Genomic DNA, 23093 nt, shown 5'->3' on the forward strand with positions numbered 1-23093 from the left:
TGCCTGAAATGTGAGTCCACAGCAGTTTCTTTCTTTGTGAAGGGGTAATAATGCCAATTCCATGTCAAAAATAGCATAGAATAGGACATAGTACATTTCACTCATATAATAGGATCATTGGTCTTAAAATTTATATCATTATCAGAAGAGCATATGTAATTACTTCTGTAATATTTTTAAGAAATATAAATAAATTGTATCATGAAAATGCTCTCACACAATAGAAATCTTTCAAGATTATTTTATGATTTTAATTTTCCTCACCAAAAGAATACCCATCAATCTCTCACTAGGTCTTAACACATTAAATTGTAAAACTTAGGATTTGAATCTTTATAAAATTATCTGTTGCAAAGCAGAATGTTCTAGTCTTTAGTTCTCAAAAAAAAGTTTCCTTGAAATCAACAATTAAATATTAAAATATCCATACCAGCATGCACATGACTATTTCTTTTAACCATTGTCCTTTTCATGACTCAAGAAAAACTTGCATTTATTGCAAACTTTTGCCATTTTTCCCTCTTAATAAGTATAGCAAGTAGAGGACAAAAGCAAGATAAAAGGTTTTATTCTCAACCGTTTCATTTAGCATAATTTCAACTTTCAAATTATAGGAACATAAATGAATATCCTACTTGTGTATTAAAAGTACTTGACTACTTTGTGGGATGTTGTGTGTCCATTCTTTGCGAAATTATCTTGGTTGCCGTTGCTAGGTAACACCACTGGCTTCCCACAGCTGAAAAAAAATGAGAGGGTTGGAGGGAGTAATTCAGCATTATTAGCGCTTGACTAATAAGGTTATTGGGTTTTTTTTAAAGCTATGTATCTTAGCAATTTGCCCCCTTTTCTAGGGAACGTCATCATCTATGGGAACTCAATTGACACATACACCACTGTGGAGACCCTCTTGAACCTGGGGGTCAGGGGTTCCTGCATCCACCTGGTACAGCACCCGCCCACATCCATCATCACCTGCATCAACGACTGCGCAGTGGAGGGCGCGATAGAGGAGGCACTGCAGGCCGCGGGGGTGAATGTGTACCGGGACGCACTGCTGGCTCAGTGGAACAATGGGCTGTACTCGGACCCCATCCACACCGCCAGCTTCACCACGCCCGCCAAGCCCTTCCAGCTCCCCTGCTCCGTAAGTAGGTCACTGGAACCTCACCCACCACCTTGGGAGAGCTACCAGCTTTGGGGTACTTGGGGTCTGAAAGGTGGTGGGTGGTGAACTTATAGTCACAGTTTCCCTGCCACCCCTCTCCAGCCCCTTCAAACTTTGAGAGTTTCTGTTGCCACATAATGAGCCGCCCAAACCAAGTGACCTCAACCAACAGTAGTCATCCTTGCGTCTCTCTCGTGGTCCCCAGGTGGGAGCCAGCTCATCGGGCAGAAATCCCTAGAGGTCTTTCCTGAGGGTGAAAGGGGACTGGGTGGGGCTGGAACCATCTAGAAGGTGTGTCCACCCACTTGTCTGGCTGCTGGTGTCAGATCAGGCTCAGGTGAGGTGCTGATCAGAACAGTCCTAGACGGCCCCTCCATGGGACTGAGCTGCCCCTCAGCGTGGTGACTGGCTCCAAAAGGACTGGGACAGAGGCAGAGAGGTTCGAGAGGGACAGAGAGAGACAGAGCCAGAGAGAAACAGAGAGATAGAGCCAGAGAGAGACAGAGACAGAGAGCCAGAGATAGAAACAGACAGAGAGCCAGAGATACAGACAGACAAAGAGATAGAGACAGACACAGAGATCCAGAGATAGAGACAGACAGACAGATGATAGAAACAGCGATAGCATCCCTCCTTCCATGACCTAGCCTCATACGTCAAGCAGCATCCTTCTGAGTCCCGGAGGCAGGTCACTGAGACAGCCCACATGCAAAGGAAGGGGAACTGGACCCCCCTCCTATTTGTGGATGGAGTGTCAGGATTTGAGGACTGCCAGCTCCCATACTTCAACCACCTGATATGAAGAGCTGACTTATTAGAAAAGACCCTGTTGCTGGGAAGGATTGAAGGCAGGAGGAGAAGGAGACGGCAGAGAAGGAGATGGCATCGCTGACTCAGTGGACATGAGTTTGAGCAAACTCCAGGAGTTGGTGGTGAACAGGGAAGCCTGGCGTGCTGCAGTCCATGGGGTTGCAAAGAGTCGGACATGACTGAGAGACTGAACAACCAGCCCCACTGTGAGCAAGTCCCAGGTGCGGTGCTACCGTCTTGCAGTGCATTCTGAGTATCTGCATTCAGAGTATCTGCAAGGTGTCTTTGCCTTGATTCTAGTTCTGACCTAATAGGAGAGTGAAGGCTGGTGGGAGCTGCTAAAGACCCTGTATTCAGTCAGATACTTGGGGAAGTCCCTTCCTCACAACAGCTCTGTCACAGGAAGCACCCCCACTTTACAGACAGAACACAGTGACTCCCCATCAGCTTAAGATCTAACCCAGGCTAACAGGGCCTCAAAGTGCACGCCGTGTGGACCTCCTAAGATTCTGGAAACAGCTACAGTGTGTCTTTCCCTGTGGAACAGGGACTTAGAACAGCTCAGCTCACAGCCTATTCAGGAGACGAGCGGAAGCCAAGAGGAAGACGGGAAGGGGCCAGTCGATGTGCCAGAGAAGCAGGAGACCCCTCAGGGAGGGGGCTGCAGTCAGCATGAGGGCTGGAGTTATGGGGGTCAAGGGTGTATTGGGGGTTGGGATGAAGGATACCAGCAGCCTCTGGTGGGAAGACCACCTGGGGGAGGCCTGTGGGGGCTCATGTGGGTCCATTACCTGGCAGTGTGGGCCGGCCAGCCTAAGTCAGGGCTTCTCGCCCCAGTGCTCTTATAGGTGGGTGCCATGACCCTCATCCCCCAGAACCTAGACAGGAGGAGCTCAAGGCAGACTGTGTGCCAGAGGAGCTTCCCTACCACCTCTCATTTCATTCTGATAACCCAGGAGATTCTGCGTTCTGCTCCTCAAGAACATTCATTCCTTCCTTCACTCTGCAGAGATTTACTGGACACCTACTAGGTCTCAAGCTTGGCCCTAAGTATGAGGGATATAGCAGTGAAAAAGAAAAAGTTCGTAGTATTTTAATAGGAAAGTGACACCATCTACATATGTATGTCACAATACCTATTTAAGAGAGGAAAAATCAAGGTCTTCTCATTGGAAGTTTCCTCCCAAAATGATGATCCTGGAAGAGGTGTACCAAGTGTACCCTGGGGGAATTCTGGGGGTGAGTACACACCCTGCCTAGGGAGCACAGGTACAAGAAAACCTTCCCCAAGAATCTGATTGAATATAGGGTCTGTAGCAGCTCCCATCGGCCTTCACTCTCCTATTGGGTCAGAACTAGAGTCAAGGCAAAGACACCTTGCAGATACTCTTAACCACCTTGATCCAGCATGCCTTCCTGCCCAGACTTCCCCCTAAAGTAATGAGTCAGACCATGGTCCACTGTCTTTGGGTCCTGTCTCCTGCTCCCCTGCTGCTCTGCTCTGTACCACGAGCGGTGGCTTCTGCAGGGGACCCTCCCGGCTGTGTTTCTCCCCACCGCCCTCCCGCCAGCCACCCCCCCACACACACACACAACTCTCATCTGTGTTTGGCCAACAGTAAGTACCAGCTGGAGATTCACAGCTGGCACTAGTGGTAAAAAACCCACCTACCAGTGCAGGAGATGTAAAAGATATAGGTTCTATCACTGGGTCGGGAAAATCCCCTGGAGGAGGGCATGGCAACCCACTCCAGTCTTCTTGCCTGGAAAATCCCATAGACAGAGGAGCCTGGCGGGCTACGCTCCATGGGGTCACAAAGACTCAGACACGACTGAGTGCCTTAGCATAGCACAGGTACCAGCTGGGGATTAGAAGCCTAAAGAAGGGAGAAGGGTATTTGTCCCTCTGATCATCAGCTTTGAGTAGCGTCTCTGTCAGGGCACTAGGAGACTCTTGACAAAAGTGAAAGTGGGTCACTCAGTCATGTCTGACTCTATGCAACCCCGTGGACCGTAGCCCTCCAGGCTCTTCTGTCCATGGGGTTTTCCAGGCAAGAATACTGGAGTCGGTTGCCATTCCCTTCTCCAAGCCTTTGATGGGAACAAGTATATTCACATCTCCACTGTGATTGTGGGGTCATGATTTGAACTGTGTCCCCTGGAGAGCTACGGTCGTATGCCTCAGGACCTGACTGTGACCTTACTTGGAAATAGGATCTTAGTGGTTGCTGTCAAGCAAAGAGAAGGATTGGGGTGGGTCCTAAGTCTGGTGATTGGAGAGAAAGATGTGATGGCAGAGAGGAAGCCCACAGGAAGAAGCCTGTGTGCTGACGGAAGTAGAGATGAGTGAAGGTAGCCGCCATCAGATCCTGAATAGCACAAATAGGCAGCTACCGCCAGAAATGAAGACGAGGCGAAGACGTGTCCAAAGTTCTCTGTCTAGCTAGACGTTTGTCAATTGTATTGATTTCTTTCCCCCAAAGCACCAGCTTTTGAGTTTGTTAATTGTCTCTGTTGCCTGTCAGTTTTCTCTCTCATTGATTTCTGCCCTTAACAATTATTTTCTTTTTTTCTGCTTGCTTTGGCTTTACGGTGCCTTTCTTTTCCTAGTTCCTTAAGGTAGAACCTTAGGGCATTATTTATCGAAGCATTTAAAGCAGATGTTTCTTCTAATACTCCATATTTTCAGCCAAGATGTAATGTTCAGTTGGCCTTATAGGAGCACATGAATTGTGTTTGAGAGATATGAGAGATCCATGACTCAGAACTTGTGTTCCCGGGGACAGTGCTGGATTTGCTGTTCCAGCAATCGGTCCATTCCACCAACTCCTGTGTCTCCACTGTAACCATGTTCTGAATGCCTACGCCAAAACGGTATCAAATAACACGATTTCAGTAGAAGTGCTGGTAATTTTCCAAACCCAGGAAAACAAGGGCTAGTATATTTAATGTGCCCATTAATAAAAATTGGAGGCTTCCCTGGTGGCTCAGATGGTAAAAGTCTCTGCCTGCAATGCCGGAGACCTGGGTTCGATCCCTGGGTTGGGAAGATCCCCTGGAGAAGGAAATGGCAACCCACTTCAGTACTCTTGCCTGGAAAATGAATGGAGGAGCCTGGTGGGCTACAGTCCATGGGGTCACAAAGAGTGGGACACGACTGAACGACTTCACTTTCACTTTAATAAAAGGTAGGTTTAACTAGGAGATAAACTGAGCAAGTAGAAGAACTTTGTGGGGATGTTGAAGGAGAATTCTGAGCATTAATGGTCCTGTCTTGCACATATAATTTCAATTCAAATATCTCTTTGTATTTTTCTATGGGTGAGAAGTCTATTTCTATATAGATGGGAAAGGACTGGAGGCTAAAAAGAAAAGAGGAGTAGAGAGACAGACTCAAAGTGAGGGACTCAGAGAAATATATTTTCCCGTGGTCACTGAGTAAGGTTAAAAGCAGAAAGAATTTTATAACAGATTAGAGAGAAAGAGGCTACCTGAATGGGAGTAATTGGGAGAGGATTCGATGTCCAAGTGAACAAAGACAGGTAAAGGGGAAGACTCCTTGCTGGTTCCCTCAGGAAGAAGAAAGGATATCACAGGGATGGTGGACTTGAGTCAAGTGCTGTCCAGCAGAACTTCCAGTGATGGTAGAAATGGTCCATACTTGTGTGGTCAGTATGGCAGCCGCTGCCACCTGTAGCTTTTGGGCATTTGAAATAGGCCACAACTGAGGGTCTAGATTTTCAATTTTACTTACTTGTAATTAATTTAGATTTATTTATTTTAAAGATATTTATTTATTTGGCGGTGCCAGGTCTTATTTGCAGCTTGTGGGATCTTTACTTGTGGCATGCAGGATCTAGTTCCCTGACCAAGGATCAAACTGGGGCTGCCAGCAATGGGAGCTCAGAATCTTAACCACTGGACCGCTAGGGATAGTTAAAGTGTTAGTCACTCAGTCATGTCTGACTCTTTGTGACCCCATGGACTATAGCCTGCCAGGCTCCTTTGTCCATGGAATTTTCTAGGCAAGAATACTGGAGTGGGTTGCCATTCCCTTCTCCAGGGGATCTTCCCTACCCAGGGAACAAACCTGGATCTCCCACATTGCAGGCAGATCCTTTCCCAGCTGAGCCAGCAGGGAAACTGGACCACTCAGTTCAGTTCAGTCGTTCAGTCGTGTCCGACTCTGCGACCCCATGAATCGCAGCACACCAGGCCTCCCTGTCCATCACCAAATCCTGGATTTCACTCAGACTCGCATCCATTGAGTCAGTGATGCCATCCATCCATCTCATCCTTTGTCATCCCCTTCTTCTCCTGCCCCCAATCCCTCCCAGCATCAGTCTTTTCCAATGAGTCAACTCTTCGCATGAGGTGGCCAAAGTACTGGAGTTTCAGCTTCAGCATCATTCCTTCCAAAGAAATCCCAGGGCTGATCTCCTTCAGAATGGACTGGTTGGATCTCCTTGCAGTCCAAGGGACTCTCAAGAGTCTTCTCCAACACCACAGTTCAAAAGCATCAATTCTTCGGTTCTCAGCCTTCTTCACAGTCCAAATCTCACATCCATACATGACTACTGGAAAAACCATAGCCTTGACTAGATGGACCTTAGTCGGCAAAGTAATGTCTTTGCTTTTGAATATACTATCTAGGTTGGTCATAACTTTCTTTCCAAGGAGTAAGAGTCTTTTAATTTCATGGCTGAAGTCACCATCTGCAGTGATTTTGGAGCCCCAAAAAGTAAAGTCTGACACTGTTTCCACTGTTTCCTCATCTATTTCCCATGAAGTGATGGGACCGGATGCCATGATCTTCGTTTTCTGAATGTTGAGCTTTAAGCCAACTTTTTCACTCTCCTCTTTCACTTTCATCAAGAGGCTTTTTAGTTCCTCTTCACTTTCTGCCATAAGGGTGGTGTCATCTGCATATCTGAGGTTATTGATATTTCTCCCGGCAATCTTGATTCCAGCTTATGTTTCTTCCAGTCCAGCGTTTCTCATGACGTACTCTGCATATAAGTTAAATAAGCAGGGTGACAATATACAGCCTTGACATACTCCTTTTCCTATTTGGAACCAGTCTGTTGTTCCATGTCCAGTTCTAACTGTTGCTTTCTGGCCTGCATACAGATTTCTCAAGAGGCAGGTCAGGTGGTCTGGTATTCCCATCTCTTTCTGAATTTTCCACAGTTTGTTGTGATCCACACAGTCAAAGGCTTTGGCATAGTCAATAAAGCAGAAATAGATATTTTTCTGAAACTCTCTTGCTTTTTCCATGATCCAGCGGATGTGGGCAATTTGATCTCTGGTTCCTCTGCCTTTTCTAAAACCAGCTTGAACATCAGGGAGTTCACGGTTCACATATTGCTAAAGCCTGGCTTGGAGAATTTTGAGCATTGCTTTGCTAGCGTGTGAGATGAGTGCAATTGTGTGGTAGTTTGAGCATTCTTTGGCATTGCTTTTCTTTGGGATTGGAATGAAAATTGACCTTTTCCAGTCCTGTGGCCACTGCTGAGTTTTCCAAATTTGCTGGCATATTGAGTGCAGCACTTTCACAGCATCATCTTTCAGGATTTGAAATAGCTCTACTATATATGTAGTCACCTGTGATTAGTGGCTGTTGCAGGCTCATTCCTGCTTCCCTCCTCATTCACACACCACTCTTGGGTGGAGAAGGGGTGTGGAATGGCTCTGCTTATTTAACTTCTATGCAGACTACATCACGTGACATGCCGGGCTGGATGAATCACAAACTGGAATCAAGATTGCCAGGAGAAATATCAACAGCCTCAGATATGTAGATGATACCACTCTGGTGGCAGAAAGTAAAGAGGAACTAAAGAGCCTCTTGAGGAAAGTGAAAGAGGAGAGTGAAAAAGCTATCTTGAAACTCAACATTAAAAAAAAAACAAAAACCTAAGATTCATGGCAAATAGAAGGGGGAAAAGTGGAAGCAGTGACAGATTTTCTTTTCTTGGGCTCCAAAATCACTGCAGATGGTGACTGCAGCCATGAAATTAGAAGACACTTGCTCTTTGGAAGAAAAGCTATCACAGACCTAGACTTTGCCTGCAAACATCTATATAGTTAAAGCTATGGTTTTAGCTTTATGGTAGTCATGTATGGATTTGAGAGTTGGACCATAAAGAAAGCCAGGTGCTAAAGAACGGATGCTTTTGAATTGTGGTGCTGGAGACTCTTAAGAGTTCCTTGGACTGCAAGGAGATCAAACCAGTCCATCTTAAAGGAAATTAACCCTGAATATTCATTGGAAGGATTGATGCTGAAGCAGAAACCCCAATACTTTGGCCACCGGATGCAAAAAGCCAGCTCATTGGAAAAGACCCTGATGCTGGGAAAGAGCAAGAGAAGGGAGCAACAGAGGATAAGATGGTTAGATAGCATCACTGGCTCAATGGACATAAATTTGAGCAAAGTCTGGGAGACGGTAAGGGACAGGGAAGCCTGGCATGCTACAGTCCATGGGGTTGCAAAGCGTGGGACATGACTTAGTGACTGAATAGCAACAACTAAGATAAAAGTGAGTCAATTTAGCCTCTTCCACAACAACTGAAGCCCTAAAAACAAATAACTTAGACTGGCTTCCCTGGTAGCTCAGCTAGTAAAGAATCTGCCTGCAATGCAGGAGACCCTGGTTTGATTTCTGGGTCAGGAAGATCCCCTGGAGAAGGGAATGACTACCTACTCCAGTATTTTGGCCTGGAGAATTGCATGGACTGTATAGTCCAAGGGTCACAAAGAGCTGGGCACGACTAAGCGACTTTCCCTTTCACTTTCACTAGATGCTTTAATGACTTAACATCAATACAGAAGATGATTTCCAGATGAGTATGAGAAAGTATTAAAATTTGGGCAGAGAATGTGGGGGTGGGGCATGCAGGTACCCTGTATATATTCACTGAATCAGTACCTGCCCTCCCAGGGCAGGAGCCCAGACCTGGAGGGTACAGAGACGGATGGGGTGTCCTGCAAGGACAGACTTTCTGGGCTTAAAGGGCCAGGAATGGGGCAGTCTGAAGACTCAAGAGTGGACAAGGTGACCCCCAGAAGGAACCTGGGGAGACATGAGTGTCAAACACCAGAGAGGAAAATGGAAGGAGGCTGAGAAGGAGTGATTTAGTGTCCTGGAATGAGGGGCAAGTGGTGTCTATGAACATAAACCTCCTTACAGGGGAGTATATGCTCTCTTGGGAGATATTCCACCATGTGGCATCCACTGCTGGATATCTAAATAAGCAATAAAAAAAAGAGTGACATTGAGTGATATTAATTTGTCCTTCATCTGAAAGATACACACACCATTAGGACATACTCTTAGTAAATTTAGGTTTTCTAGTGTGCCCCAAATAATAAAATGGAGATGATTCAACCTCTTGGGAAGGTACAGTGAAGAATGATAGCTAGGGATAATGTGTCTGTTCACTTTGTAGATGTTCTTCAGCTTCCTCGAGAAGAACGTGGATTATGAAACGTTCAAAGCCTTCAATGATGCATGCCTGGTCTACGACGGCCGACTTGTGATTGACAGCAACTTCCACACCAACGACATAGCCATCAGAGCTGCCGGCCCCCTCACCAAGTTCTCCAATAGGTACTACTCGAATGAGTGGACTCACAGCAACTTCAATTCCAAAGAGATTGGCTTCCAGCTGGCAGCAGCGATGCTCAAGCTCTTCGATCCGACTCTGGAGCCTGTGACCGAACCACCGGCTGACCTTGACCGACTCATCCCCATGTACAAGGGAGCCAAGATTAAAGGTTTGTAGAGGGCCACCCTCATACCACTGCTGCAGCCACTGGTTGGATCTGGACCAGCCAGCCCCATTTCCCGTAGGCTTGGTGAGGAGACTTGGCTGTGCATCAGTGGCTTTGCAAAGAGATGCGGGGAGGGGGGCTCTCTCATGTTTAACTGTTTATGATGGACCTGATTCTACCATGTCAGAACTGTGATGGTCACTCTATGTATACAGCCTTTGAGACTAGGGGATGGTCAATAACTTGCCCAGAGGCTCCTCACCACTAGTGTGTGATATGATGCCCTGACATCTTGCCAAACTTTTATTCTCACTGAAAGTTGAGAGATCAGGAGAGCTTCCAAGACTCCCAGGCTTCCGTCTGCTGTCTGAAATAATAAGCACAACTCTTAGCAGCTATAAATTGGGTCCACTTTAATCCCCTCTGTTTTATTGGCTCCTAAGGAGGTTATCACGTGAGTAACACAGAATTTCCTTATATTTGGGAGATGGACCTTCTGTCAGAAAAATGCACATATTTATAGAGTTGTGTATATGTACTTCCAGAGAATTGATGGGCCAACCCCCATAATCATCCATGGACTCCAACTCCTGGGGGGAGGGTCTGTGAATCCTAATCCAGTAGACAGAACATCAGTCTAAAGGGGCTGAAGCCCAACATCCCAGTCTTTGTGTTTATCTGCCCAGCAAGAGGTCATGATCTCCTCCTGACTCTGGACAAGACATTAGGGAAGGTGGTGGCCGTGGAAAAAGACAACAAATCCTGGTTGTCAGAAGCTGCTCAGAGTGGGACCTGGCTTGGGCTTCTGGGGCCAGCTAGAAATAGTAACCATTTCATAATCCACGCTTTCTAAAGCCTTGAACAAGGACTTTGTTGACTTTCCTTATAACATTTACTTTTTTTAGTATGTTGGTTACACAGTGAAGGAGGACAGAGAAAGGGAACATCTTGGCCATGTTTACAAAGTCTTGGTTGGCCTTGGTAGTTAGGGATTAGAGGGCCCTGAGTTATGGGAAGTCAGGATGCACAGGGTCAGCCTGGGCATCTTAGAGCATTGGTGCCTGTATTGTGTGCTATTATGGCACATTCACATTGGTTGTATTAAATGTTATCAACCCCAGGGTGTTCCTTGCTAACAGAGGCACTTTGGTGGGAAAGTGAGTAGCACACACCACAGGAGGTGTCTCTGGTGGTCTTGTGGTGTAGATGTAAGCCCTGCTACCCATTTGTTCACCCAACTGAAATAAAATGTCTAAAACTGGCCTTTTCCACTAGGAGGCATCCTCCCTGGGTCTTACCATTACTTGCATGTCTCCAAGCCCGCCATTCCAACCCCTTTGGAGGTACAGAGGGCCCAGTCTGATTTTGTAAGTATTTTTCCTGAATTTCATTTTACTTTCAAATATGGTGCTTTGTTTCTGGGGGAAGGGGGTGAAATTCTTAATCCACAGTTTTTAGTGTCATGTATTGGTTCTTGCATCAGAAAGCCATGGACCAGCTGGCCCCTGAAATGGCCCCTACTCATTCCTGCCCCTTGGTATCCATGTCCATGAATGGTCCCCACCCACACTGACCAGGGCTGACATATGTGGCCGGCAGGATATTGCATAAATGATAGCGTGTGCCTTCTGAGGCCAGGTCCTGAAAGATCCGACAGCTTCCAACTTGCACCCTCCTGGGTCACTGCTACCATATCATCAGGTCACCCAGTTGGCCCTTTGGTGGGGTCCGCATGGAAAGGAATTGAGGATTCCTGCCCCGGACATTCCACAATTTGCTAGTCATGTGAGGAGCCATCTGTGTGAGTGGTCCTCCAGCCCTAGTCCAACCTTCAGATGATGCAGCCCTGGCTGATATCTTGACCACAAATTTTGCAGGAGACCATGAGCCAGAATCCCCTAGCTAAGCTAGTCCCAGCTTCTGTGATTCCCAAACACTAAGGCTGTAAAAGTTGATTGTCATTTTAAGCCATCTATTTTTTAGAGCAGTTTTAGGTTCACAGCAAAATTGAGAAAAGGGTACAGAGATTTCCCATACATCTTTTGAGCCTCTCATGCATAGCTGCCCCCATTATCAACATCCCCGGGTATGTTTGTTACAACTGATGAACCAACATGGGTGCATCATCACCAGAAGCCCACAATTTACATGATTATTCACTCTTGGTATTGTACATGCTGTGAGTTTGGACAAATGTATGATGACATGAGTCCACCATAGTGGTGTTATACAGAGCAGGGTCCCTACCCAAAGAATCCCTTCTGTTCCACCTGTTCTTCCCTCCCTCCCATCCCTGCAACTTTTGGCAACCAGTGACCTCTCTTTTTACTGTCTCCATAGTTTTGCCTTTTTCAGAATATCATAGAGTAGGAATCATACAATCTGTCACCTTTTCAAATCAGCTTCTTTCACTTAACAATTTGCGTTTAAGTTTCGTCCATGTCTTTTCATGGCTTGAGAGTCCATTTCTTTTTTAGCCCTGAATTATATATATATATATATATATATATACACACATATATATATGTGTATACACACACACACACACACACACATATATATATATATATTCTGCTGTCTGGATGCACCACCAGTTTATGTATCCAACTACCTCCTGAAGCACATTAAGCCACAAAGTTCTGAGGTAGCCTGTGATGTATCCATCGATAATTAAAATTCTCGATGTCACCTCTGTGGCGACAACAGGCGAATTGCTGAGGGTCTGATGTCTGTCCGGACCCCCTGGTGCTCCTGCTCCTCCGAATGACACGGGAAGACCGTAGAGGTGAAGCAGAAGCTGCGTGTGCTTGGGGATTGCAGCGGGGAGACGGTGTTCCCCTGGCTTCAAGGTAGCTAGAAAGGAAGCAAGGACGCAGGGTGGTTGGCCAGTTGGGGGCTCCCCAGGTAGGGTTATCTGGCGGCTGGCCCCAGAGTGGCGTCTGTTGTCAGCTGAGGGTTTCCTTCCTGGCGTGTCACGTTTGTGTTTCATCAGTGAGGCGATCGCTGGAGGTTGCCTGCTTCCATTCCCATTTTCACATCCTGAATTTTTTTTTTTTTTGGAAGGCTAGCAGTCTAACTTAAAATAAGCACATTTCCCAGATTTCCTTGAGAATGAGGTCAGCCACATGGCAGGTCCTGACCAGTGAGATGTAGTAGAAACTGATGGAAAATTCCATCAGGGGAACAGACTCCAGACTTCCCAGGTTTCTGGCCCCTCTTTGGGAAGTCAGAATCCCAGTGTTCCAGTTGTCTTACCATGGACTTTGGGCAAGTTATCAACTCCTCTGCTTTTCTGGGATCATTAGGGATCATATATAAAGTAACACTCGCTTCAGGGAATAAAACAGGTGCCCCATCAGTGGTGGATGTTGTTAATCATAGTTCCAGTACTGAGTTCCAGTTCTAGTACTGAGACCTGGTTCTGCTGAGGAAAGGTCAGATGCCATGTGTTTAAAACTTATTTCCCTTGGGCCTTTCCAAGATTCTTTTAGGCTTGCCTCGTATCTGTGGTCTGATGCAAAATGTTCTTAAAGTAAGGACCGTAGCCAATGGTCTCCAGTCTCTATTGCTCTGTAGCAAAGCTTAGCAACATGAAGCAGCCCTTGGACTGTGCTCAGATTCTGTGGGTTAGGAATCTGGACAGGACATAGTGTGAGCAGCTTGCCTCTGCTCAGCTGGGAAGACTTAGTAGACTAGGGGTAGCCCAGTGACTGGGTCCTCTGACCGAAGGCTTGTCACTGACCTGGGCTGGCACAGCTCAGCCACAGAGATTGCTGGCCAGAGCATCACACCTGGGCTGCCCATGTCAGCTGGGCTTCCTCACAGCCTGGTGGCCTCTGAGTGGTGAGACTGCCTGCATGGAAGCTCAGGACTCCCAAGTGCAAGGGTCCCCACCAGCCAGCTGGACATTGCACTGCCTTTTATGACTCAGCCTTGAAAGCCAAATAGCAGTCACTACCCCCACATCCTCTGTTGGAGCAGTCACAGCCCAGTGGGATTCAAGGAGAAAGGACAGAGAGTTCATCTCTCAATGGGAAGATAGTCAAGGTCACGTGTAGAAGAGCATGTGGGATGGGGCACCATTGGGGCCATCTTTGGAAAGTGTAGTTTGCCACCAATGATGTAAACAGGAAGCAACTCGGATGATGAGTTTGGAGTGGGATCAACGGACACTTTGGTCTTTCTAGATAAATACCTGGGACCAAGTAGTTTCAAAAACTAGGAAATACTGGACTTGATTTTGGACAGAACCAGATTCTTCAAGTACGGTGTGTGATTTCTGACACGTAGTATCATTTGTTTATGAACCAATGGGAATAAAGTCAGAGGATGCGCCAAAGCAAGTTTTAGTTAATGACAGTTTTAATAAGACTAGAACTTGAATAGCTTCTTTGGCTGGTACTGTGACAGTATTTGAGCAGGAACCCTGACTGTAATTAACCATGTTGCCAGGCGGGCCTCCTTTTTAATTAGTACAAAAGATCTAAACAGATTTTTCCCCCATTTTATTCACCAAGAAAAAAAAAAATGTAGGATGGTTCCATGGCAATCTTTTGGGGTTGGAATTAATTTGATTAAGTAAAATTGTTGCCAAAATGGCCAGGCAGTTGCCTAAATATCACCAGTGGGTGGAGAATGGAACCCTTGGAGCAGTGTTTCACTCGAGAAACTAAATTACTGTTCTCACAATGATTGTAGTACAGATGAACCTCTTCAGACTCTTATAACTCTCTCCTTGGGATATTTAAGTAAGAGATGCTTGAGTAATTCACTCGGTAGCCCTACAAAAGGAAGAATGGGGTCCCCAAGTTGTCTACATAATGAACTGATCTACAGATTCCAATCCACATGCTTGGTTGGCTTATCCTCATGGAATAAAGAAATTTGTCACAACAAACCCTGCCTTGGATACCACTAAATTTAAAACTGTGTGTTCATCGTGGAAGCTGAAACCTGGGTTTCTAGCATACCGAGTCTGATTACCCCTGGGTCTTCCACTTGGCATGAATTACAGAGGTATGTTCCAATCTTTGTCAAAATCATAAAGGAGCTCAAAAGAATAATTATATTCAGGAAAAGATGGGAGACAAAAAAAAAAAAAAAAGACCCACATCAGAACCAGTTACTCTGTCAAAATTTTAAATTCAAGGCCTGAATATCCTAACAATTAACTCATGTACTTAAAGGAAGAAACTCACCACATCCCCAAGAACTGGAAAGTGTGTGAAACTATCACTGTTACCCCAGAATCCCTCATGGGGTGGCCAGGCTGGAAGCCACCTGAAGTCCTTGTTTAAGGATAAGCAGAAAGTGTTCCTGGACTTCACTGGATTTTCCCATCTGCTGTGACTAAAAATGACCTAAGAAATTTAGATCAGTCTGCCCAGCCCCATGGGGTAACTTGTGTCTGAGAAACCCATCTGTAGGTGACTTGTCTTTCGCATCAATGCAAACTGTTTCCATGCCACAGGCCCAGGATGGCCCCCTAGTTATGTGATCACAGTGCCAAGTCTTATTAACAATAGTCATGGTCACTTCCAGAGTTAAGCTGAGCTGTTTCTGCACCACTGGGCCTTTCCTTCCTCCATGCAGCTGCTCTCTGAGCTGTTTAAGGGCTGAGACACACAGAGGCAACCCACAGATTGTAATTCGACTTTTAAATTAAAAAAAAAAATAAGGACTTCCCTGATGGCCCAAGTGGGGAAGAATCCGCCTGCCAATGCAGGGGACAAGGGATCGACCCCTGGTCTGGGAAGCTTCCACATGCCTTGGGGGCAACTGAGCCCATAAGCAAGTACTGAACCTGCTCTCTAGGGCTTGTGCACGGCGACAAGAGAAGCCACCGTGATGAGAAGCCTGTGCACCGCAATGAAGAGCGGCCCCCGCTCGCCGCACCTAGAGACACCTGAGCAGCAGTGAAGACCCAGCACAGCCAAAAGTCAAAGGAATAAAAATTATTAAAAAGAATAAGACCAACTTGCCTCACCCCCAAATAAGGAGACCCACGATGATGCTGACGACTCATTAGCCCTCCTGAACAGGATGACCTCAGAGGGAGGACCCATGATGCTCAGATTCTCCACCAGCAACCAGCCAGGACCCCGCAGAAATGTGGCAAGACACCACCCATGGAGTCACCATGAGCCTCGCTCCAAGGTGCTCTGTATCCCCCGAATCAGCCTCCAAATGCTGGTGCTTGTGAGCCATTGTGAGAGCGGGATATTCAGTGAAAGTCTTTGCCGAGCCCAAAATATTAGTGGCCATGTCGGTGGATCTCAAGACGTACCCCTTGGATGCCCAAGTGCTTTTCTGTAATCACTCAGCATAAATAAGTTTCAAAGATGAAGAGGAGGGTCCAAGGCCTTGTGGGATCCACTCTCCACTGAGCCCTGGGGAAATCTGGCACCAAAACTATTGCAAGCTATGGCCAGTGCCCCCTCTCCCGGGACCCCAGGCACCCTACCTGTGAGGTCAGGGGGCAGCCCCTCCCCCAGCTGCTCATGCCCTTCACCAAGGCACCCCTGAGTGAAAAGGGGCCTCCAAGGGTCAACTTTACTTGCTGGCTCATCATAGCAAAGCTATTTCTGAATTAAATACACACAGAGCTAGAGCATGATGAATGTTTCTGTTATGTGCATCTCTAAGGGTAAACACAAGACTTTAAATTGAGTTTGGTACCAGCAGCTTTAGTCTTAGCACCTGCTCCCCATTAACATTTTGTTAAAATGTTGACACAAAAGCAAATAAATTATCCCATGTATTTTTATGAAAATAGAATGAATCTGTGCAAGTTATAAAAATTACAAATTGTTACACTGTACTTCTGCAGTATAAAATGCACTGGAAACGTATTTCCCTGTTATGAAATACAGTTTACTAATAATTTCTATTGGATACACTGTATCCCATTGTGCAGATGTACCATTGTTTTGTTAGATAACACCTCATTGCGTGTTGTTTTCAGCCCTTTGCTATGGAGGTAGATTTCCTCTCTGTATCCATCCATCTCTATGATGATGGACTTTGGGCACCTCACTTGGGGTGCCATCCTCCAGCTCTTTTCTAAACTGTGTTCTGTCCCCTACTGTTACATACATCCTTGGGGCTGGGCCAGGACTTACCTGTCAACCCTCCCCTGTGTCTCACCTTGTGCCTTTATGATTGACTGGTTTCCTCCTCAGAGCTTAGCCACATGATACCCAAACACCCACCAGTTGCTTCAATTTACTTAAAAATCCAGGTAAACTATGTGTTCTTGTTTAGACAGTGTCTCCAGGGGATGTCCAGGACTCAGTAAATGTTTGGGATCCTTGCAGTTCACCTTGTGGTGGATTTCTAAATGTCACACTCAAGTTCAGGGCAAAAGCTTAAATCAATATGCTCTCAGGAGAGATTTACTGAACACTGTTGTGTCCTGGGTTCAGAGTCCAGGGCCAAAGTGCAGGTTCAACCACCACCAGCCAAACCCAGGTTTGTCCACAGAGGTTCTGCTTGTTGCTGGAGCCGGTGGGAAGCATGACTCCAGCTGTTTGGTCGGTGGCCGCCAGGGGCTGAAATAGAAAAAGTAGTCATGACTGCAGCAGAGAGGCGTCTTTCCTCGTCACCTGGGCTCACATGGTGGTTTCAGTCAGTTTCTAGAAGACATAAAGCGAAGAACCTCCACGTCTCCTAATTTACCAGCTAACAAGTAGCCCACACATTGCGTGTGTGTTTATTTCCCATGAGCTTGAACCTTCTTCATAGAAACAGACCCTACCAGTCAAACCTCCCCAAACCCAACTGTCAGAGATTTACCTTTACCTTGCTTCCTCTGTTCAAGGAAAATTTTAACAACTGCCATTCCTTTTGACCACCTTTGACTAGGAGTTTTTCTCAAAGTGGTACTGTGAAAAATTAAGAAAGTTAACAGTCTTAGAACACCTCACAGGAGAGAAAAGACCCAGTTCCACGTACCAGCTGAGTGAGGTATTGAAGAATGGAGAACTGGCCATAACCTAGCAACCAGTTTAGAAACGTGGGGTGATGTAGTCACAGTGTGAAATATCCCGAGGAACTTTCAGTCATTAAGTCCACATGCGTGGTTTCTGACACGCACTTACCTTCAGTTGAGCTTGGTCAATACCTACCTCTGTGATTTGCAGCAAGCAAAGCAATAACATATACCCTGTTATATTTGAAAAATAAATTGCTGTGATTAAGTTGCCAAAGTCCAGACATGTTTCTAATGGAGTTTTTCTGATGCCCACCCCAACAGGGTTCAGAAATAGTAACGGGTAACGTGAAGAATGGGAATTACTTCCGCATCCACATCAACAAGTACAGGATGGTGGAAACCATCACGTGCCTTTCCAAAGTGCCTTTCCCTGCCTCCAACTACATCCGCTTGTTTGGTCAGCATGAGCAAGCTCTCAACAACCTGTGCGCTCGGTATGAGGATGGGCTGGTCCCAGATCTCTACAGGTAAGCTGGGCATTGCCCTCTCCTGAACGGAAATGCAAACACAGGCAGTCGGTGTCTTGTGAATGAGAGAGGTATTTTTTGATGCACCAGCAAGTTAATGGGAACCCCTGGGAGAGCTATGCTGTGCTCAGTTGCTCAGTCATGTCCGACTCTTTGCGACCCTATGGACTATAGCCCACCAGGCTCCTCTGTCCCTGCAGATTCTCCAGGCAAGAATACTCAAGTGGTTGCCATGCCTTCCTCCAGGGGATCTTCCCAATCCAGGGATCAAACCCAGGTCTCCCACATTGCAGACGGATTCTTTACCATCTGAGCCACCAGAGAAAACCTGGAGAAGTTAGAGCTTCTCAACAGTGAAGGGTGTGAGACCACCAGCATCAGCCAGAGAATGGAGAAGCCCACAAAGGAGAAAAGCATGGACTCTTGGTGTGTCCACACATGGCCCTGTGGCCACGTGCAGGCTTGGTTCCAGACATATCCCTGCACGGCTTCCACGCCACAGATGATATTCAAGTCTCTCTTGAGATACAGGCTGCTAAGAGTAGTGATCAGAAACGTAGGAAGCCAATTTGGAGGCAGAATGCAGAGGCACCACTTGGTCCTGGTGGGAATCCCACCACCGCAGGCAGGGTGTCTGTGACTCCAGCCACCTTCTCAGGGCACATGCTCTAACAGAGGAGGGTGACCATTTGCCTAAGTAGTTGAATTCTACTCAGACTGGGTGCTCTAGATCCCAGTCTTTTCAATTCAGAGAACTTATCCTGTAACTCTAGGAAGGCTAGAATTTTAGAGTAGAACTCTCAATCTGCTGCTTAGAAAGGTTAGAATTTCCCTCTGTCCACAGAACAAGATGACAACAGAGACGTGGAATTCCAGGGTCCTCAGTAGCCACGGGGGAGTCTGAAACATCAGAAGCAATCCCTCTTCCCTCTTATAAGAATGTTTTTAAGTTGTAGAAGACATCATAGAAACAAACAAACAAACAGTATATAAAGCATGTATGTACTTTAAAGGATAATAACCTTACTTAGAGGCTTCTCGGGTGGTGCTGGTGGTAAAGAACCTACCTGCCAGTGCAGGAGATATAAGAGATGTGGGTTCGATCCCTGTATCAGGAAGATCCCCTGGAGGAGGGCATGGCAACCCACTGCAGTATTCTTGCCTGGAGAATCCCATGGACGGAGGAGCCCGGCGGGCTGCAGTCTGTGGGGTCACAAGGAGTCGGACACGACTGAGTGACATCACACGCACGCACACGTGCAGCCTACTTCAAAGCACCAGTCTGATCACACCCACCTCCCTCTCCTTGGTGGCCACCACTGTCCTGTGATTTGGGCTAATCGTTCCCTCTCTTTCTTGGAGAGCAGGGATCAGCCAGCTTTCCCTATAAAGGTCAGGGTGGTAAATACTTCCGGCTTCAGGGGCCACATGACTTCTGTTCCAAGAACTCAAGTCAGTGTCCATGCCGTGAAATCCGCCACGGACTGTCCGTAAACCAGTGAACATGGCTGTGTCCCAGTAAACCTGCGTACTGAAACAGGCAGCAGGCCAAGCCTAGTTTTAAAGGTGTACCACGTATCTGTGGTTTCCTAAATGATGTACTGATCCGTTTTACCTGTTTTGAATCAATTCTGTGGCTGCTGAAGAAAGAAGCGCTCCATCTGGGGCTCTTGTTTGCGAGCTTGTCCGTGGCCGTGTATGTAGCTGGAGGTCATGTGTTTTCCCTGCTGTGTGATATTCCCAGGATAACAAAATCATCCTGAAGCTCATCTGTCCATTTTCAGGCTGATGGATGTTCAGATGGTTCTGGTTTGGTGCGGTTGGTGTCATGGGCACACCTCTTTGCAGGACCTTCTCTCAGGTGTACTAGGTGATGCCCAGATGTTGCCCACGGTAGTGGTGTCTGTTCCACTTGCTCAGCTGGCTGTGAAAGCCCTCCACAACCCTGGCAGGCCCCTGCACCATTCAACTTGAACATTTGGCCATCCTGGTGGTGTGGGAAGCTGTCTGACCTGCGTCGTAGTGTTCTCGTCCCTGGTTTCTAATGCAGTTTAGTGGTTTTCATTTGTTTGTGTGACCATTCGTGGTAGTTTCTAGGAAATGCTTGTCTATGACATTTGTCCATTTTTGGGCAGGATATCATCTCTTACTAACTCCCAGTATTCACTTATATGTTCTGGATACAAACTTGGTTTGTTTTGTTTCCTTCCTACGTCTTCTTCTCTTTTGAGGCTTGTCTTTTCACTTCCTTTATGAAGAAAGTGGATTCAACCAAGCATTCTGGTCAACCAAGCATGGATTAGGTTAGTACCATAGTGTTTACTATTGAAAAAATATTCATGTAAGTGGGTCCACACAGTTCTAATCAGTACTATTCAAGGGTCGACTCTGTAGATCTTGATTTATGTGGGTCTCTTTAAATAGCTCGATAAAGGTTTATTATTTTCTGCATTAATGGCTTGTGCTATTTTCATTTGATATCATCCAAAGTGGACTTCCCTGCTCAGCTGGTAAAGAATCTACCTGCAATGCAGCAGACCCCAGTTCAATACCTGGGTCAGGAAGATCCCCCTGGAGAAGAGAGAGGCTACCTACTCCCATATTCTTGGGCTTCCCTGATGGCTCAGTTGATAAAGAATCCCCATGCAATGCCAGAGACCTGGGTTTGATCACTGGGTTGGGAAGATCCCCTGGAGGAGGGCATGGCAACCCACTCCAGTATTCTTGCCTAGAGAATCCCCATGGACAGAGGAGCCTGGCAGCTGCAATCCATGGAATCTCAAAGAGTCAGACACGACTGAGCGACTAAGCACAGCACATGATCCAAAGTTCTTTATGTTTTTATTACTGTAGTAAGTATCATTTTCTTACTTACTGCTGCTATATGGTTTATGGAAATGCACTAACTTTTTATATGGTCTTGTAGTCTGCAAATTTGCTAAGCTCCTTCATCCATTCAAATAATTTACGTGTAGATTCTTTTAGATTGTCCACACAAAAAATTATATCATCTGCAAAGAGTGACTGTTTTGTTTCTTCTTTTTCAATCTTTGTAGCTTTTTTCTTTTTCTTGTCTTACTGCACTGGCTAAGATGTATGATAGAAGTTGGGATAGCAGTAGTGATGGATGGCACCCTTGCCTCGTTCTTAATTTTAAAGGGAATGCTTTCAATATTAGGTGTATGACATTTGCCATACATAATTTTATAGATACTTTTTTCATGATAAAAAAGTTTCTTTTTATTACTATCTTGCTAAGCATTTTTAGCATGCATGGATTTTTTTCCCAGGAAGAGTACTTAACTTTTGAAACATTTTTTTATGAGGATGTCTTCCTATATGTTTCCCATTATAAATTATACTTTAAGTATCAAACTTCTTAATCATAGACTTTCTCTCCTTAAATCTTTGTAGACTTGACTGCATTATTTATTGAAAATAAAATACTGCAAGTATTTAGAAAGTGAATTCATTTGTTCCTTATCATCTTGGTAGGGATTTATTGTTGCTCTCAGTCTTACCCAAAATATTGGAGCTGGTGGGGTATCAGTTCTTTGTCAAAGAAGATTTTTGTGGGAGCTATGTATTAAGAGTCTTCTCTGAAAAGAAAATTTGACCAAATTCAAAAGCTGTTGTCGGGTTTTTTTTTCCCCCTGAGAAGAAGGTATGTTGAAAGAGACAGACTTTGTGAGTTTGAGACCACTGGTTGGGGCACAGCTGTTAACTGATGGTAGAAATAATTTTAACAGTTAATTTGATTTGCTAGGAGTGAATACTTGGGATGGAAGATGGGACAGCACTGGCTATTGGGACATGCCAATTGACATCTGTAAGAAAGTTTCAGGGGGAATAGTGGTTAACTGCAGAAGGGACTGCTGATCACGTCCTAGTGTGGTACCCAGGGTGCCCCCAGACCCCGCCCATCCCTCTTGGACGCACGTTAGCGTGCGCGAACAGCTGCGGCCACGTTCTTTTCAAGTGCCACGAAATGCTGCCAGGCCCCGTGCTGATTCTTGGCCCTGTCCGCTTGCCCTGTCTGCTGTCAGACCTGCTGGCAAAGCTCTTTCCCAGCAGGCAGGGTGAATGGTTTAGCTGATTTTGGCCGAGATATGATTACCGATTGTTTCCCTGACCTGGGCAGCACCAGCAACCTCTCTTGTTCAAATCTGGGCGTGATTCCATCTGCTGCATCTGGGGGCACCTTCCTTCAGGCTGCAAGGGCTGACCATTAACTAGCCGCTCTGTCTCCAGCAAGGCAGACATGACCTCAAGGTCAGGTTCCTCTCTGAGTTCAGCAAAACCCTCTGGATCCTTTCTCTCCACTTCCCTCAAGCTAGTCTCACGCCATCATGGGCCGGGACAGAGGCAGTGCTGGTGGCCACAGTGGGAATAGTGGCAGCCACGCAGGCAGACGCCATAGCAGCCAAGGCCTCGCCAGCCAGGGGTCTGGCTGCCCGAGGACAGGCTCACTTGGAGCCGTTTGGGGCACGTGGTGGTGGCCGAGCAGTCAGCAGTGATACCCAAGCCCACAGCTGTCGCAGGACGGCAGTGCAGCTGAGGGTCTGGAGCCAGGCTGGCTTGGAATCTACCTCTGGTTTTTCTTTTGTCTTCCCCTTGGCGCGCCCATGCAAACTGCCAATGATGAAGATAACAAATTCACCTCTGGTGACCCTGTGTGTGCACCTGTGACTGCGTGTGTCTGCGCGAGTGTGTCTGCTGGAGTATGTCTGCTGATGTGTGTGGAAGAGAGAGAAATAAACTGATGGGTTGACTGATTTATCACTTTGAAAAAAGAAAGGAGTCCAAGTAATCATTTGCTCCTTTCTGAACCATCCAGCATTGCAAATCATGAAACAAATATGTTAGAAAATGAGCTTTT

General features: G+C 46.3%; 1 protein-coding gene across 1 annotated transcript in view; it reads left to right on the forward strand.

Moving 5' to 3' along the window:
* Positions 1-23093, forward strand: part of CFAP61 (cilia and flagella associated protein 61) — a 249520-nt gene that overhangs the window by 188769 nt on the left and 37658 nt on the right. The window contains exons 22-25 of the mRNA XM_069547844.1: positions 855-1147; positions 9430-9757; positions 11030-11121; positions 18009-18214. Coding sequence (XP_069403945.1) covers positions 855-1147; positions 9430-9757; positions 11030-11121; positions 18009-18214 — 919 coding nt within the window. The remainder of the gene's footprint in view (positions 1-854; positions 1148-9429; positions 9758-11029; positions 11122-18008; positions 18215-23093) is intronic.

Source organism: Ovis canadensis, chromosome 13 (assembly GCF_042477335.2).
Source record: "Ovis canadensis isolate MfBH-ARS-UI-01 breed Bighorn chromosome 13, ARS-UI_OviCan_v2, whole genome shotgun sequence".
NCBI lineage: Eukaryota > Metazoa > Chordata > Mammalia > Artiodactyla > Bovidae > Ovis > Ovis canadensis.